At 33.7% G+C, this 17,870-nt stretch overlaps 1 protein-coding gene across 2 annotated transcripts in view; it reads left to right on the forward strand.

Moving 5' to 3' along the window:
• CIP2A (cellular inhibitor of PP2A) overlaps window positions 1-11,097 on the forward strand; it is a 37,020-nt gene extending 25,923 nt beyond the window's left edge. For both annotated transcript variants that reach the window (XM_033432203.2, XM_004272078.3), the window contains 2 exons: window positions 172-311; window positions 1,372-11,097. In XM_033432203.2, the coding sequence (XP_033288094.1) occupies window positions 172-311; window positions 1,372-1,542 (311 nt within the window). In that variant the 3' untranslated portion in view covers window positions 1,543-11,097. The remainder of the gene's footprint in view (window positions 1-171; window positions 312-1,371) is intronic.
• The last annotated feature ends 6,773 nt before the right edge of the window (window positions 11,098-17,870 follow it).

Here is a 17,870-nt window from a genome sequence, read left to right on the forward strand (position 1 = left end):
GTGTTTTTTTATTCATCAAGTACTGTATAACTTTTATTTCTAGCAAGATGTTCTTCTTCTTTCTAGTTGTCTCTTTTTTGCTTTTATATAACATAATAGCTTCTAAACTTTTTCAGGGTAATGTCAGTATAGGACCTTAGAGTACAAAGCTGACTGTTTGTTTGTTTTAAGACCTGGCACAAAAAATAAAAGTACAAGAAGAAAAGATTGAAGTCTTACAAAGAGAAACGGAAGATAAAGAAGAAGCCATTGGTGTCCTTAGAAAAGAGTTAAATAGAACAGATCAAATAAGAAAAGAATTGAGCATTAAGGTAAGAATCTGTTGCATTCTCATTTGCAGTAAAATGAAAAAGTTTTATTTTGTGAAAAAGGTAAATTTGGATAAGTTAATATTCTGTTTCTTTAGTAATTTTGTTTAGAAGATAATATTAGAATCTCAAAGTGATTTGACAATAGGTTTGTTATGAGGGCTCTCACAGTGTGAAAACTTGTACTTCCTAAAATTATTACACATTAATTAAATGTATACTGTGTTACAGCACTTGCTGCTTTAAAGGGGGCAAAGGATACAGAAGGGGGTTCCCAGTTCTTAATGTCACATACAGGTAGCTACCTGTATATATGTATATAGCTGCATCTCTCTACTTATAGGGATGGTGATAATAATAATCGTAGTTCGTATTTGTTTAGAACTTTATAGTTTACAAAGGACTTTTGAAATGTTTTTCTTAATCTTCCTCCCTTTAACAAATATATTAATATATAAGTATTAATAAATATTTTCATCCTACAAATGAAACGGAATCTTGGGTTAAGTTACTTGCTCAGGGTTAGTCACATAGCTAAGTGAAACAGTAGACTTATATATTCTAAGGTCATTGCTCTTTCTACATTATCATGATTGCTTGAGTGCGGTAGCCATGAATAGTGCTTTCTGGACCATCTACCACCAGGAAGATGAGAACAGACCAAGATTTTAAAAAGACTGAACAACTACAGAGCATAAGTGACAGAAGAGGCATAAAATTTAATGCCACATTTACAGATATCCTGGTTCTGCCTTAATGTGTTTATCTTAATAGTAATTCTAAATGATAATATGTAGTATTTTCTGCAAAAGTCCAACTGCTAGCATTGACTTAAAAAGACAAATTGAATGTGTCTCCCCAATTTGTATTATATTGTTTATCAACTATTGATCTTAAACTTACCATATAATTGTTAATTAAAATATAATACATATCGTAATGTATCTTTTGATATGGTTGTCTTACAAATAAAAAGTAAGGACATCTTAAAGCATGTTTCTGTGAAGAGAAAACATGCTAAGTTTGTTTTCTTCAATTTCTCTCCCCCATGCCCCTTTTTTAGGCTTCCTCCCTAGAAGTTCAGAAGGCTCAGTTAGAAGGTCGTTTGGAAGAGAAAGAGTCCCTGGTGAAACTTCAGCAAGAGGAGTTGAACAAACACTCTCATATGATAGCAATGATCCACAGTTTAAGTGGTGGGAAAACAAATCCAGAAACTGTGAATCTCAGTATATAGATATTATGTATTTTTCTACTGGGAAGGTGGGGTAGGAAAGGTAATTTGTGACTCCAAAACAAGAGCAAATTATTATCTAATTATTAATTTAGTAAAGAACCTGATCTGATACATGTTTTTATTTGGTCTTAAAGTTTTACTTCTTGTTTCTGGATTTTATTGCTTAAAGCTTTCTTTGGTTTTTACTTCAGAATATTCTTCTTAGCCTCCATTATTGTTTTTTCTAAGGTGTTTTCTTTTTCCTTAGTTGCTTTCTACTCTCTTCTGCTTGTTTAATTTATTCTCATTTGTGATTAGATTTTTAAAATCAGATGTCAGTGAATTTATTTTTCCTTCTAATTTTATTGAGATATGATTGATACACAGTACTGTATGAGTTTAAGGTATACAACATAATAATTTGACTTACATACATTATGGAATGGTGACCACAGTAGGTTTAGTGAACATCCATCATCTCATAGAAACAACATCAAAGAAATAGAAAAAAAGTTTTTTTCCCTTGTGATGAGAACTCTTAGGATTTATTCCCTTGACAACTTTCATATATGAGGTAAAGAAAGCAGTGTTAATTATCTTTATCATGCTGTACATCTCTAGTACTTTGTCTTATAACTGGAAATGTGTACCTTTTGATCACTTTCACCTGATTCCCCCTTCATCCCCACTGAGTGAATCTAAAATAACTTTATTACTGCATTGAAAATGTAGTAAGATATATGGTATAAGTTCTAAATCTTTAAACATGCAGTGAATATTTGCAGAAATAATGTATAAAAGTTAGAAAATAGGTGATATATTGTGACTATATTGTTTGTCACATAAAAAACTGTAGTAACTTACAGAATTATCAATATTTATGAATTTCTTACAATTTACATACAGGTAATGTGGATTCTACCTTTGCCACATATTCAGAAATTTATTTGTTGTTAATTCTGATGTGAATTTCATTTGATATATTGTCTTTCATTTACATAGTTTTTAATTAGGCTGTTAAATTTTAAAGCATGACTTAAATGTCCTTATTTATGTATTTCTTTGATACAAGGGAATTTTTCAGTACTCTTCATTTGAATCAAATGTTCTGAGTAGTGTTTAAGAAGAGTTTTTATATTAAAAATTTTGGTTGATTTTATTGCTATGCTATTACAACCATTGATTTTACTTGGTATTTTCTTCACTATTTGTATCTCTGTTTGACTTAGGTAACTTAGATTTACTTCTATTTTTCAACCATAGTATATCTGAATTTATATTTAGAGAATATATTTTTATAATTCACTAATTACATTAAATAATATCAAACTGATAGTTCTATATATTTGTATACATTTTGTACAGTTCTGCAAATTTTTTAAAAAACATTGTGTTGTGTAACACATTTTAAATTGCTACTCTTTCCATAAGGGGTACATTCTGTTCCTTTTTGAAACTGCATGCATTTTCAATTTAATATGAAAAATAATGTTGAAATGGATAGATATGACTGAAGAACAAAAGGCCCTGTAAGATAAAAACCAAAAAAATTCTATAAAATAAATACATAAATGAAACAAAGAGTTCTAGGGAAAATCAAGCTAACTTTACAGTTTAGACATCTCAAGACACTGAGCCTAGCCAAGGGCTACCCAGTTGAACTTTTTGTGGTGATGGAAATGATCTGTATCTACACTGTCCAGTACCATAGCCTTTAGCCACATGAGGCTGCTGAGTGCTTAAAATGTGTCTAGTGCAGTGGAATAATTGAATTTTTAATTTTATTTAATTTTAAATTTAATTGCCATCCTACTGGACAGTGCAGATCTAGCCATTCTTGCAAGTATGCATTTGTTTAAGCCACTCAGTTTGCCTATTCTTAATGACCTATATAGGTAGAGACTCCATATGTTTTTCAGCCTTTCTTTAATACAGTAGTTTTAACCTGTTAATCTCTTCTCCCTGAAGAAGAAAAGCCATATTTCAAAGGTGAGTACTAATTGTCATCCACCTTCACTTCTCTTTTTTCATAGTCTTTCTGTCTCTCGTAGCATCTTTCATATTGTTCCTGTTGTGTTGTTTTTCTTAACCTTAGTATGTTGGCTACCTTTTTTTTTTTTTTTTACTTTTTGGTTCTGTGTACCTCAGATCAGAAAAACAAGTGTGCATGTGTAAATGTATTTTTTCTTCTTTTGTAAAAAATTTTATTTTAAGCAAGTTTGAGTCACTACCATTGTCAGAGTTTTACAAATGATTTCTATGTGTGTATTCCCATTTCTTAATGGGGAATACAAAACTAAGTAAATGCATCATTATATTAGAATTGTTCATATTCTCTAAGAATTTTGCTATAAAGAGTTTGAATCCAAGTGTACATTAACACACTTCCTTATACTGTTTAAACTTGCTACTTGAACAAATAGAGTTTCCATGGCTGATTGGAGTTATACTAAACTGTCATCTGTTTAATGTCAGGGCAGGAAAAAAATGCTCATTAAAACTTAATGCTGTGTTGGGGGAAAATTGTCAGATTAGTGCCCTTTTAGTTTTCTTTATTATATGTTGCAAAAACTAGTTATTTATGTTAAGGATATAGTGAGGTTCTATCTTGAGTTAGGACTGTTAGTTAAATGAAAATGTAACTGAATTTCAACTTCTACTTGAGGCTCATTCTTATATGTTATAGATACCTCTAATCAAGGTATAGTCACTGAAATACATAACCCTATTTTACTTTGATATTTTTCTTTTCCTCTTTTCAAATAGTTATGAATCGTATTTACTACTTTGCTTTTGACTTGCCTACTGTTGGATAAAACACATGTCCTGTGTGTGACTTAATTCCCTTGCAGAAATCAGCACACATTTTCTGTAAAGGGCCAGGTAGTAAATATTTTAGGTTTCGTGAGACATACAGTCTCTCTTACAACTACTTAACTCTGCAATTGTAGCATGAAAGTAGCCGTCCACAGTACGTAAATAAATGGGCATGGCTGTGTTCTGATAAAATTCTATTTATAAAAGCAGTGGAAACTTTGCTATTAAATGTTATATCTTACTGATTAATTTGACCCTTTTATCATTAAGAAATGTATCACTTTATCTTTGGTAATCTTTGTCTTCACATCTATTTTATTTGATATTAATAGCCTTTTTATGTTTTCTGTTGGCCAGGTATATCCTTTTTTTTTAATCAACTTTTAACCTGTGTCTTATAAAATGCATGACTTGTAGACAGTATATAATTGGGTCTTGCTTTTTTACCTGTTTTGACAAGTAAGTCCTTAACTTTCACATTCCACTTGGAGTTAATATTGTACTACTTAACATAAAATGTAGAAACCTGACCACTATGTGGATTCTCTTATCCTCATCCTTTATGCTGTGGTTGACATGTATAAGTATATACATTATTGACCCCCAAAACAATGTTGTGGTTTTTGCTTTAAACAAGTATATAGAAATACCCTGGCTTTCAACATCATAATATATTTACCTATCTTCACACAATAAGACACACAAAGTAGTGCCTTCAATGTAGCGTTACTATTTTTCCTTCTGGAAATAATAAATAACTTGTGGGAAGATACCGCAAATATCCTGTTTCTTCCAACTTTTGCCTACTAGTTTTCGTGTCCATTGATGATTCTCACTTGAATCAGTTATTACTCAGATGGTTGCCAAGTGGTTATTTGCTTTTACTTTTTTAATAGGAGACTATTGAACATTTTGTTAATACTATGATATACTGGGCGTAACAGTCTAAATTGCATTATCTGTTACATCATTGACAAAATACAGTGCTTACAGTTTTACAATTAATAGAGTATGTACTTTTTTGTTTGCATATTCCCATAAGCCAAGAATTTTGAGGTTTGCTTTCTGTAATTTGAGAAAATAAATAATATGTATGTTAAGCATATTGAATATTTTTTCAAACCATAGAGCCCTTTTGATATGATCTTCCTTCCCAAGCTCCCTAATTTCACAATTGCTCATTTGGATTATAAGATTCTGTTTGTTTCAGTCACTTGGCCTTGGCTCTCTCAGTGATCTCCAATAAATATTAAATGCATGTTACCTGTAATGATAAATATTTTGAGTTAAGAAACTGATTGTATATTTTTAGCATTCACTGAGTTTACACTCAAGATAATAAATTTTAAAGAAATAATTAAGATGAACAAAAAAATATGACCTATGCCTTTAAAAGGTAGATGGTTTATTTTATTTTTATAATACCGATAATGAGCCTGATAAGTACTTGAAATCGCATGCCTCTGTAATCCATAAGTTGAGAGGAAGCATTGTAAAAATTAAAAAAGCATGGGTTCTTTGAGATGCACATGTCCTATCTGGTCTTCTGAGGAACCCTTATCTCTGCCATCTTTTTAAAGGCAAATTTTAAAAAGATGGTAAAGTAATTTAGAACTTGACTTGTCAAGGATAAATAGAAATCTTAAGTGTCTTTTCTGTAAACACTAGTGAAAAGGGTTTAGCCATCCAGGTAGGTGACCTTGATTTGTTCCATCTGCTAGAAGCCCAATTTGAATCCAACCCCTTGTAACTGATGGCTTTTATGTTGTACCTGACTGAGGGCTGAAATCTTGAATGGGAACTATGAGGCCTCTGTGTTTGTTGTGTGTTCATATGTATCTATATGTGTGTTGTAGGTGTATGATATTGCCAAAAATGAATTCATAAGAGAGGTCTACTTAATTGGCATTAAAAAAAAATTAGGTGCTTATATAAATACTCAAATAAAAAACAATCTGGCCAGAATGAATTTTCAGGTTCATGTCATCTGGAAACTGATATCTGGCATTGAAGGTGTATTAAGCTTGTTGGTTTGATTAATATAGACATGTTTCTAGAGTCATCAACGTTAAACATAATACTTCTGTTATACCTTGGTTTATTAGAGGTCAAATAAGACCTTATTCTATCTGTTACAAATTTGTCAACAAGAAAGGTAACTCAATGTGAAAAAACTTTTAAGAAAAGTAAGATACGTGTTTTTAGTAAAAGAAGTGAGGATGAAAAATACTGAAAAGAGTTATGCATGATTAGGATTTTGTAAGGTTCGATTGAATTTAGTTGGTAAATGGATTTTGTTAGGAATGGGCTAGAACAAGACTGGATTTGGTTTCTCCCTCCGAAGTATTCTTGAAATGCTTCTTTTGACAACAGATTTATGTGAGTTTCTTTGACTTTAAGTGACTTGTGTTTGCTTTTGAGCTCTTTTGTAACTTTGGCTAAGAAATAAGTATTGTCTCACGGTGACCTATGATCCTATTTGACCAAGTGTTTTAAAACTTTTTGAAAAACTTCCCAAATACCAAATTTTAATTGTTTCTTTTGATTTCCAGCTAACTTTGGGGTACTTTAGAGGGCCCCTGAGGTATGTTAAAGAGAAATATTTAACTAGGATTATTTGGTATGTTAAGTTAAATGTAATCAGTTGTAATTCTGTTTTTTATAACCAAGTTTCTTTATCGATTACACTGTAATCAGACGTTTTACCATGCCTTTTAAGTCTTTTGTCATTTATAGATATTTTTGTACTCTGAAGCTGTTACAAAAATTGCTTCATCATCAAGGAGATTCATAGAAGGGCTATGGAAACAGTTTTTCCACACCAAGTTGATGGCTATGCGAGGATTCCAGCCTATACCAACTTAAAACAAGGTTTCCTGCCCCTGGGGCCCCTAGATCAGGCATCCAGAGATTTTTACTCCCTGACAGGTAGGGTCGACGCTCCTACTCAGCCCTGAAGCAGTTACAGAAGACAGACCATCGCCCTTCTGCTTCCCATAAGAATATGGGAGTAAAATCTCTGAGGGGGGAATGAAACAGGAGGAGGCAGGGCAGAACATTTGAAAGAATGATACAGCCCAAGGACACAACATAAACTGATTAGAACCAAATGGATCCAAGATGGCAGACAAGTAGACTTCCACTAGACCTTGAGCCTCAGTATACACTCACATCAGCAAGCTAAATGACACACCCACAGGCACCATGACAGTTCCAAGACTGACCATAAGGATCAAAAAGTAGGCGGTGGCCCAATTCCTGGAAATCCCTGCCCCTTCCTAAAATAGAATACTCCTCCCACTCATTAGCCTATGAAATTACCCACTCCTATAAAAACTGACAACCCCATACCCTGGTGCCTTTCTCACCTGAGAGGGCCCACACTCTGGAGTGTGTTTCTAAATAAATCCACTTCTTAACTAAAAAAAAAAAAGGGTTCCTTTGAATCTGCAATTTACTTTGAAGTTTTATGCAGTCTTACTCTGCTTAGCATTTTGTAGCTAATTGACTTTCTTCCTGTCGTACAAAGAGGCCTATTTTGTTTATGCTTGTGTTTATCTAAGCATTTCAAAAATACCCTAGAGAAAACATAATTATCATCATGAATGAAGAAGTACCTTAATTCTCAGAACCCAGCTTTTTTGCACATTGAGCCACAAATAGCCCTTCATAAAGAAACTAAATGTGAAAAGAAGTATCTTTCATCCCAACTAAATGCACTTTTTTTGTTATCTAATTCCCCAAGGACCCAGCATTCATATGCTTTTTTTATTTTCGGTTTTTTAAAAAATTTATTTTCTTGAAGTATAGTTGATTTACAATGTTGTATTAGTTTCTGGTGTACAGCAAAGTGATTTAGTTATGTATATTTTTCAGATTCTTTTGCATTATAGGTTATTACAAGATACTGAATATAGTTCCCTGTGTTATACAGTAGGACCTTGTTTATCTAGTTTATATATAGTGGTTTGTACCTGTTAATCCCAAACTCCTAATTTATCCCTTCCCACCTTCCCCTTTGGTAACCGTAAGTTTTTCTATGTAAGTCTGTTACTCTTTTGTAAATAAGTCCATTTGTATCATATTTTAGATTCCACATATGATATCATATGATATTTGTCTTTCTTTTACTGACTTCACTTAGTATGATAATCTCTAAGCCATCTATGTTGCTGCAAATGACATTATTTATTTACTTTTTATGGCTGAGTAGTATTCCATTGTGTATGTGTGTGTGTGTGTGTGTGTGTGTGTGTGTGTGTGTACCACATTTTCTTTATCCATTCATCTGTCAAAGGACATTTAGGTTGCTTGGCTATTGTAAAACATTGAGATGCATGTATCTTTTCAAATTAGAGTTTGCTCTGGATATATGTCCAGGGGGAGATTGCTAGATCATAGGATAACTGTTTAGTTCTTTAAGGAACCTCCATACTGTTCTCCATAGTGGCTGCACCAATTTACATTCCCACCAACAGTGTAGGAGGGTTCCTTTTTCTTCACACCCTCTCCAGCGTTTGTTATTTGTGGACTTTTTAATGATGGCCATTCTGACCAGTGTGGGGTGATGGCTCGTAGTTTTGATTTGCATTTCTCTGATAATTAGTGATGTTGAGCATCTTTTCTTGTGCCTGTTAGCTATCTTTATGTCTACTTTATAGAGAAATGCCCATTTAGCTCTTCTGCCTATTTTTTGATTGGATTGTTTGTTTTTTTGTTATTGAGTTATATGAGTTGTTTGTTTAGTTTGGAAATTAAGCCCTTGTTTGGTCACATCATTTGCAAATATTTTTCTCCCATTCTGTGAGTTGTTTTTTTGTTTTGTTCATGGTTTCCTTTGCCGTGCAAAAGCTTATAAGTTTGACTAGGTCCCATTTGTTTATTTTCTGTTTTATTTCTTTTGCCTTACAAGACTGAGCTAAGAAAACATTGGCTACAGTTTATGTCAGTGAATGTTTTGCCTATGTTCTCTTCTACGAGTTTTGTGGTGTCCTATCTTATATTTAAGCCTTTAAGCCATTATGAGTTTATTTTCGTGTATGGTGTGAGGGTGTGTTCTAACTTTATTGATTTACATGCAGCCGTCCAATTTTCCCAACACCACTTACTGAAGAGATTTTGTCTTTTCCCCATTGTATATTCTTGCCTCCTTTGTCAAAAGATTAATTGACCATAGGTGTGTGGGTTTATTTCTGGACTTTCTATTCTGTTGCATTGATCCATGTCTGTGTTTGTGCCAATACCACACTTGTGATTATTGTAACTTTGTAGTATTGTTTGAAGTCTGGGAGGGTTATGCCTTCAGCTTTATTCTTTTTCCTCAGGTTTGCATTGGCAATTCTGGGTCTTTTGTGATTCCATATAAATTTTAGGGTTATTCTAGTTCTGTGAAAAATGTTATAGGTAGTTTGATAGGGATTGCATTAAATCTGTAGATTGCTTTGGGTAGTATGGCCATTTTAAAGATACTAATTCTTCCAACCCAAGAGCATGGGATATCTTTCCATTTCTTTAAATCGTCTTCAGTTTCCTTTATCAATGTATAGTTCTCAGCGTATAAGTCTTTCACCTCCTTGGCCAGACTTCTTTAGTGTAAAGAAACGCAACAGATTTATGTATGTTAATCTTGTATCCTGTTACCTTGATGAATATGTTTATCAGTTCTAGTTTTTGTGTGGAGTCTTTAGGGTTTTCTGTATATAGTATCATGTCATCTGCATATAATGACAGTTTTATCTCTTCCCTTCTAATTTGGATACCACAGAGGGTTTTTTATATGAAGTCTAGCCAGTGCTGAATAAGAGAATGACATTTTCAAAGTCAATAGAGTAGGTTGAGTTACAGTTTCATTATGTTATTAGAAACTAATTTTTCACTAAGTAGCTGAGCATTTGGCAGGGATTTAGTAGTGAACATGATTCTGCCTCTCTGTTAACATTATGTACACACTTATTCCAAGAGTTATATTTCACCTCACTTATCTCAAAGAGCCAAAAGATAACAACGTATTAGAGTAGCCTTATTCTTTTTGCAAACTTCAAATAAAAAAGCTTATGATTAGCCCTTAGAAAAGACAACACTGTTCATGTTCAGTTAAGCAGGGTTTTTCTTTACCCAAAAGTAAAGACTAGTATTAACTACTACAGACTAGTTTCTATAAAGCTCACAGTTAATCAGCATGTTAGAGCTCTGGATTCTTAAAGAACAGTGAGCCCAGGCCTCATGCGTTTCACAAAGATATTTAAACTTTATATTGCATTTTCTGAAAAAAGACCCGATGATTCAAACACAAACTGATATGTGATTAAAAAAACATGTATTATGGGCAGTTTCACTTCTGGGAATTTATCGTAAGGAAATAAGGATGTGCACTAAGATTTAGGTACAGTAATATTCATTACAGCACTGTTTATTGTGGCACAAAATTGGAAGCAATCCATGTATACAGTTAGAGGAGTAAAGTACATTCATTCAATAGAATAATGTGTTGCCTTTCAAAAACAAAGATATTGAAATGTATAAGTACATGGAAAGAGATTCCTGTTGTGTTAAGTGCAAAAAGCAGGACACCAGACTATTTGTAAACAAGGATTCATTTCTCTGCCTATCTTTAGGACATAAATATATATATCTTGTAGGTGCATATAAATAGGTATGTGTACATATACATATTATAAATGATGAAGTGGTTGCCTCTGAGTAATGAAATTGTTTATTTACATTCTAAAATTTTAAAATAAATTTAACTTTTTAAAACCACGTTTCAACACATGAGTTTTATAACCACATCTAAATTTAACTTTTGGCTCTACGTAAAGAAAGTTTCATCAATAAAATGAGGATAATACATACTTCATAGTATTGTTATATTTTTTAAAAAACATAAAGGGCATGGCTTTTAGTAGTTTCTCAATAAGTGTTTATCTAAACCCTTTTGGAAGAATGGAATAGAAACCTTTATTTCCTTTGTCCATGGTTTCTTATTTCTCTGCAAACCTATAGCCAATTATAGAAAGTAAAATTAATGGTAGAGATTCTGCATTTTCAAAAGTAGTGCAGGGTGGTGAGGTTAGTACTAGGAGTTAAATCAATTCAAAGTATTCTTGTCTACACCTAGGGGTAACATTTTATTGACTAAAGTTAGTCTACTTGCTTTCCTACTTAATTTACTTCTATGAGCAGTGTTAAGTAAACATTTTTCTCTTAGAAAGAATTATCCTTCATACTTTAAATCAACATTCTCTTGGGTGTCATAGCCTTCTCCAACTGATGAACATATTTACAAAATTTATTATGAAGTTGCACATTGTTATTTTATTTCCTGGAAGAGAGTACGAGGGAAAGACACAGTTGAGAAAAGTTTGCCAAACTTTAATAACAAAACAATATGTCTAGGATTTGGATCCTGTTATATTCCTAGCTCTTTTGGTAGATTTATGGACGCTAAAAGCAAACAAGCTTTAAAAAGATACTTGGCTACTTAAGCCACATATTTGTAACAGCCTCATTGATTTTCCACTTAATATAGAATTTGCTTATTCTCTGTTAATATTTCTATTTAGAAGTGTCAATTTCATGTTATCCTCTTTTAAAAAGTCCAAAAATGTTTAGGGCCATGTATTCCAAAGTTAAGGTTTATACATTTGTGTTTACAGAGATAATGAAAATATAAAAGTTTAGTTGTAATATCAAGGAAGGGTTAAAGAATATTGGAAATCTATATAGAATCAAGAGGAGAGATACTGTAACATGGTAAGAGATGTTTGAAACTGGCTGTGTAAAAATACCAAGAGAATAAGCAAGGTCACGCTGAACCATTTAGTCTGAGTGGCATTTCACTCAAATACCCTTGAGCTTGAGGTTAGACTGATTGAAGCCATGACTTGAATTGCTGCTGTCTTTGAGCTGCTGATCTCAGAGACTTGAGGTATTGATGTTGTGGATGGATCCAAGTAGTAAAATGTCTCATTTGCTATGACGCCTGCGTGGGTACTTAACTTCTGATCATTCTGCTAATATTTCCAGGGGCTGTGTTTCTTTGTAAGGTTAGTTCAGCGATGATTACATATTAATCAAATGTATTTATGTTCTTTTTGGATCTCTTCCATTCTGTGGACAATAGTAGCACCTTAATTTTAACAACTGTGAGATTCTCTATTTGGGGAAGGGGTGGGTGATAGGAATAGATTATATAAACACATGGTGCAAAATTCAAAATTTAAGAAAAGATACATGAGCTTTTCAGTTTCAGCTTCGACATGTAAAGCTTGGAAGCTGTCTCTTCTACCGTCACAACAAGAAAAAACCGAACAAACTGAAAAATCAATGGCTTTTTTAGATCCTTTGGAGAATTGGGGTCACAGGACTAACCACCACCTCAAAAACAGGAGAGATAAATGAATGCAGAGAATATAGATCGACCTACCTGCAGCAAAAGCATGATGGGAACGCTTAAATAATAACTTTGGTAATTGCGAGAGGCTGTGTGAACTAGCTTGAGAGTTATAAACTTCTGGGAACCATCATGCTTTTACACTTTCCTGAGTTTTACCTCTGGGAGCCCCACCAGGTTCTCACAGAGGAAACTTCCCCATGTTTGGCCTGGAGGAGAGAGAAAGTAACCCTTTTGAAATAAGCCCAGAACATTCTCCATAACAAAGTCCTATCAGACAAGGAAAAAACTGAAGCCTTATCAGGCTTGGAGGAAGGGTAATTACCTAACTCCAGTCCCTTTTAGAACTTCAAGTCTCACCTAAGGGAGAAAAAATGCTGAGAAGCACTTGTAAAGGTTACAGCCCAGGGACACAGGACCACTCAATGAGAGTGGTCATCACTACTGATCTCATTAATATGAAAAGGATAGTAAAGGAATATTATGAGCATCTATCTGTCTACAAATTTAATGACTTAGATGAAATGGACCAATTTTGTGAGAGAGACAAGCTACTAAAATTCACACAAGAAGAAATGGATACTCTGAATAGGACTGTATCTATTAAATCAATAATTACTAACCTTCCAAAACAGCATCAGGCCAAGGTGGTTTCACTGGTGAATTCTACCAAATATTTGAGAGAAATGATACAATTTTTCTACAATCTCTTCCAGAAAATAGAAGCATATCATTCTGTGAGGCCATCATTACCCTAATACCAAAACCAGACAAACATTACAAGAAGACCAATATCTCATGAACCAAAGATATAGTCATACCTTGGAGATATTGCAGATTCAGTTCCAGACCACTGCTAATAAAGAAAAGATCTCAATAAAGTGAGTCACAAATTTTTTGGCTTCCCAGTACATGTAAAAGTTATGTTTATACTGTAGTCTATTATGCATGCAATGGCATATGTCTTAAAAAATGTACATCATTTAAAAATCCAAACCGAAAAACAATTACAATAGTAACATCAAACATCACCAAAACAAACATAATGATGGAAAAGTTTGAAATATTATGAGAATTATCAAGATGTGATACACAAAGTGAACAAATGCTGTTGGAAAATAACACTGATACGCTTGCTCAACGCAGGGTTGCCGCAAACCTTCAATTTGTAAAACATGCAGCATGTGGGAAGCGCAGTAAAGTGAAACACAAGAAAATGAGGTATGCCTGTACAAAAATCCTCAACAAAAATTAGCAAATTGAATCCAACGTTTGAAAAGAATTATAAGCCACAACCAAGATGATTTAATAAGTAAACTGTTACATCCATACAATGGAGTATTATTCAGCAATAGAAAGAAAGGAGCTATCATGCCATGAAAAGACATGGAGGAAACTTAAATGCATATTGCTAAGTGAAAGGAGTCAGTCTGAAAAGCCTACATACTGTATCATTCTCTAAAAATTAATAAACAGGAATCTCAATTAAAATAAAGTCAGGAGGCCAGAAGGGGGAGCTCTTACACCCTACAACAATAGCAGAGCCAACAGGAAAAAGAAAGACTTCCTCTTGTTTCCTGGCAACGACTCAACCAATGAAAAGCCATGGACTCTTTGTTTACTATAGCCTTCCCAAGTCCCTTTTCCCCTCTATAAAAGAGTTCTTCCCTTACTGTGTGAGGAATTGGCACTTGGCTCACTAATGTTGCAAACCCTAAACTGCAATTCTTTGTTGATCCGAATAAACCAATTTTTGCTGGAGAAACAACTAGCAGTTTGTTTTAGATCAACAATTCTAACCACATGACATTCTGGAAAAGTAAAACCTAGCAACAGTAAAAACGGGTTGCCAGAGGTGGGGGTGAGAATAGCAGGAAGGATGGCTAAGTAGGTGGAGCTTAGGGTTTTTTTAGGGCAATGAAACTATTTTGTATGATACTGTAATAGTGGGTACATGACGTTCATTTGTCAAAATCCATGGAACTCTGCAACACAAAGAGTGAACTTTAATGTAAACTGTAAACTATGGTTAATATATCAGTATTGGGGCATCAGTTGTAATAAATATATCAGACTAATGCAAGGTGTAAATAATAGGGGTCCCAAGAAGTGGGTAAGTAATAAAAGTATATTATTTTTAAATGTTAAGAAAAGATACATGATAATTATTCCCTTTTACTCCTCTCTCTTAGCCATCTAGTTCTCCACAGAATCACTCACTAGTTACTGGTTTCTTTATATAGTCTTAAATAGAGGTATAATACATATGAACATGTATATGCATATACATGTTTTTTGTGGGTTACAGAAATGAAAACATTCTATACATATTGTTCTATACCTTCCCTTTCTCAACACACAATATGTAGGAAAATGTTCCAGGGTATCAGCATGCGTAGAACTTCTTGATCATTTTTGACAATTTCATAATATTCCACTGATAGATATGCCATCATTATTCAACTCATATTAATGAATACAAATTATTTTTCATCTTTTGCTATAATGAAGACTCTGCAATTAATATCTTTATATGAATGTCATTTGAAGTAGGATTACTTAGTCTAAATATATGTGCATTTCAGAATATCCCACCAGCAATGTTTGTTTCCCCACATCCTCATCATTTTATTGTAAGCAAACAGTATCACTTATTATGGTGTTAAACTTTTCATGGCTCTTGTACATGTAACAATTACTTTTCTTCTGTTTCCTTTTCTGTAAATTGCTTAACCCCTTTCCAGTTTTTTCTCTTGGGTCATCCATTATTTTCTTATTGGATTGCAGACAGTCTTTAGTAAGTAAATTTTCTAATTACCTATGATAAAAGTTGCAAATATTTTCCCCAGTTAGTTGACTGACTTTTGACTTTGTTTATGGTGTATTTTTCTATGAAGATTTTTTAAATTTTTAATCTTGTCTAATTTTTCTATTGCAGCTTGATAATGTTTTAATATTTTATAGAACTGATCTCTCCTCATTTTTTATTTAAGAATTCTCCTGAATATACTTGTTCATTTATTTTTTCCGCATTATTTTAGAATCATCTTGTCTAGTTAAAAAAAGTTTGACATTTGTATTTGAATAATGTTAGATTCATAGATTATTTAGAATTAACATCTCTATAATGTTAAATCAACTTTTCTTAACATGATATGCCTTTCCATGGATTCAAGTCTTTTATGACCTTCAATAATATTTTATATGTATATAGTTTTTATAGGTTGTTAAATTTAATCTTTTCGCCATCTTTTTATCTACTATATTTTCTGATTTAATATATATGTGTACACATATATACATGAAAGCTATTGATTTCTATAAGCAGTTTCATATTTTGTACCCAAACTATTACTGAATTTACCTGAAAGAATCCAAGAGAACCACCTACAGTATGATGTTAACATTTCACCATTAAGTATGATTGATTTCTTTTTTAAGAAATGCTTTATGGGATTTTAAAGCTTTCTATTTTTAGTTTAAAAGAATTTAAAATTTTTAACAAATGCTTTCCCTGCAAAGGATGTAAGTAGGATGGGCTCCTCTATTCCCATTGATGCAGCAGAATTGGAGCTTCCTGCTCCATCAAGCTTAGGCTCTGCTAGATTTGAGTTTTTGTTTCCCAGAGTAAAATTCTTTCATCAAGGGGTACAACAAATGTTCTTTTTTTTTTTTTTGCTTATGTAAATTATTTTTATTATAATGTTTGGTAAAAATATATCAATATAATCTTGGTATAAATGCCTTATGCTTATATAGCTATAAAACCAAAACATATAAACAAATTCAATATAAATAAAGTCAAATAAGCTTCACTTGAACAATATTTGATGTGACACTTGATGTCATTTTGTTGAAATTAAGACCCTACCTGAAATGTGAATCGGTATGATATAGATTCTTTGGAGTTCAGTGATCCATCTCACAGCTCTTGACTGCCCATTGGGGAAGATGCCTGACCTTGGGGAGGGGGGACAACAAATGTTCTATTAAACTGGACTTTGAGACCAACACCTGGCTCTTTGAGTTTCTAATGCCCAGTGAACCACCAGGAAAAGAAGGGGTTACTGTACTGGCTGAGATGAATGATCCTGCACAATACACAATGGAGGACAAGGTCTGGAACACAGGAGAGTCTCTGAGGGGCCTCTTAGTACTCCTATGTCTGTGAGAAAATTAATAGAAAACTTCATCAATTGCTAATGATTCCAGACTTTTAGGAATGACAGTTTGCATCACCCCAGTAGGCAACAGCCTAAGACCTGAAGTGTTTGCTAAGAGCAAAGAGATATGGAATGGATAGTGCTAGAAGGAAGATAGAAATACCAGCAGTAACCACATGTTCAGTTATAAAAACAGGGCCTGTAGTAGTTATGAGTATTTCATCCCAACTTTGAAGTGAATGTGTGTATTCTTTTCTTTCCATTTCAGTTCTTTTTCTTTGCTCTCCCCCCACCTTCTCTTCCCCTGTTATCTAACCTAAGATGTGTTAATAATGGTTAACCTTATGGCCTGGTATTTAGGTTACAGGATATCAGAGGGGTAGTGTGATGCAACCCAATGAGGAATGGACATCTCCAGTGACTGAGGTGGTGTGGAACTCTATGTCCTCTGGGGAGAGGGTAAGTTTTGATTTGTACAGGGATAGATGAATCATTTTAAGTGGAAGCATAATTTTTCTACTGTCTTTATTTGTAAGTTAAGTGTGGCTGGAAGTAAATATATCAGAACCTGTTTTTAAGGTTTATGATTAGAGTGAGTCAATAGAGAAACTGCATAAGATTTGGAAGACAGAGACAAAGCAGCTGCCATTACTTTCTGAAGGTTTCCATGGTTAGGTGTGGTGAGCGAAAGACGCAGAGACAGCAAGAGATCCAGGTTACCTTCACACTCTCTCCTCTGGATGCAACTCTTCCTCCCACCTGCCAGTCCTACTGAGCCACAGCACCCCAGGCTGACCACCGTCCATGGGGGCAGCAGCTTTCTGTAGATGTCACCAGCTTTCCTTCACAGTCTCCCCTGGCAGCTGCCTAGATTCTCTTTCAAGCTCCCAACTTGCTTCAGTGCTTCAGGGGGCTGGCTAGGAGATTGTCTCTGATCCACCAGCTTCCCTTTGGAGGAGGGTCATCTTCTTCCACAA

This window comes from Orcinus orca, chromosome 5 (assembly GCF_937001465.1).
Source record: "Orcinus orca chromosome 5, mOrcOrc1.1, whole genome shotgun sequence".
NCBI lineage: Eukaryota > Metazoa > Chordata > Mammalia > Artiodactyla > Delphinidae > Orcinus > Orcinus orca.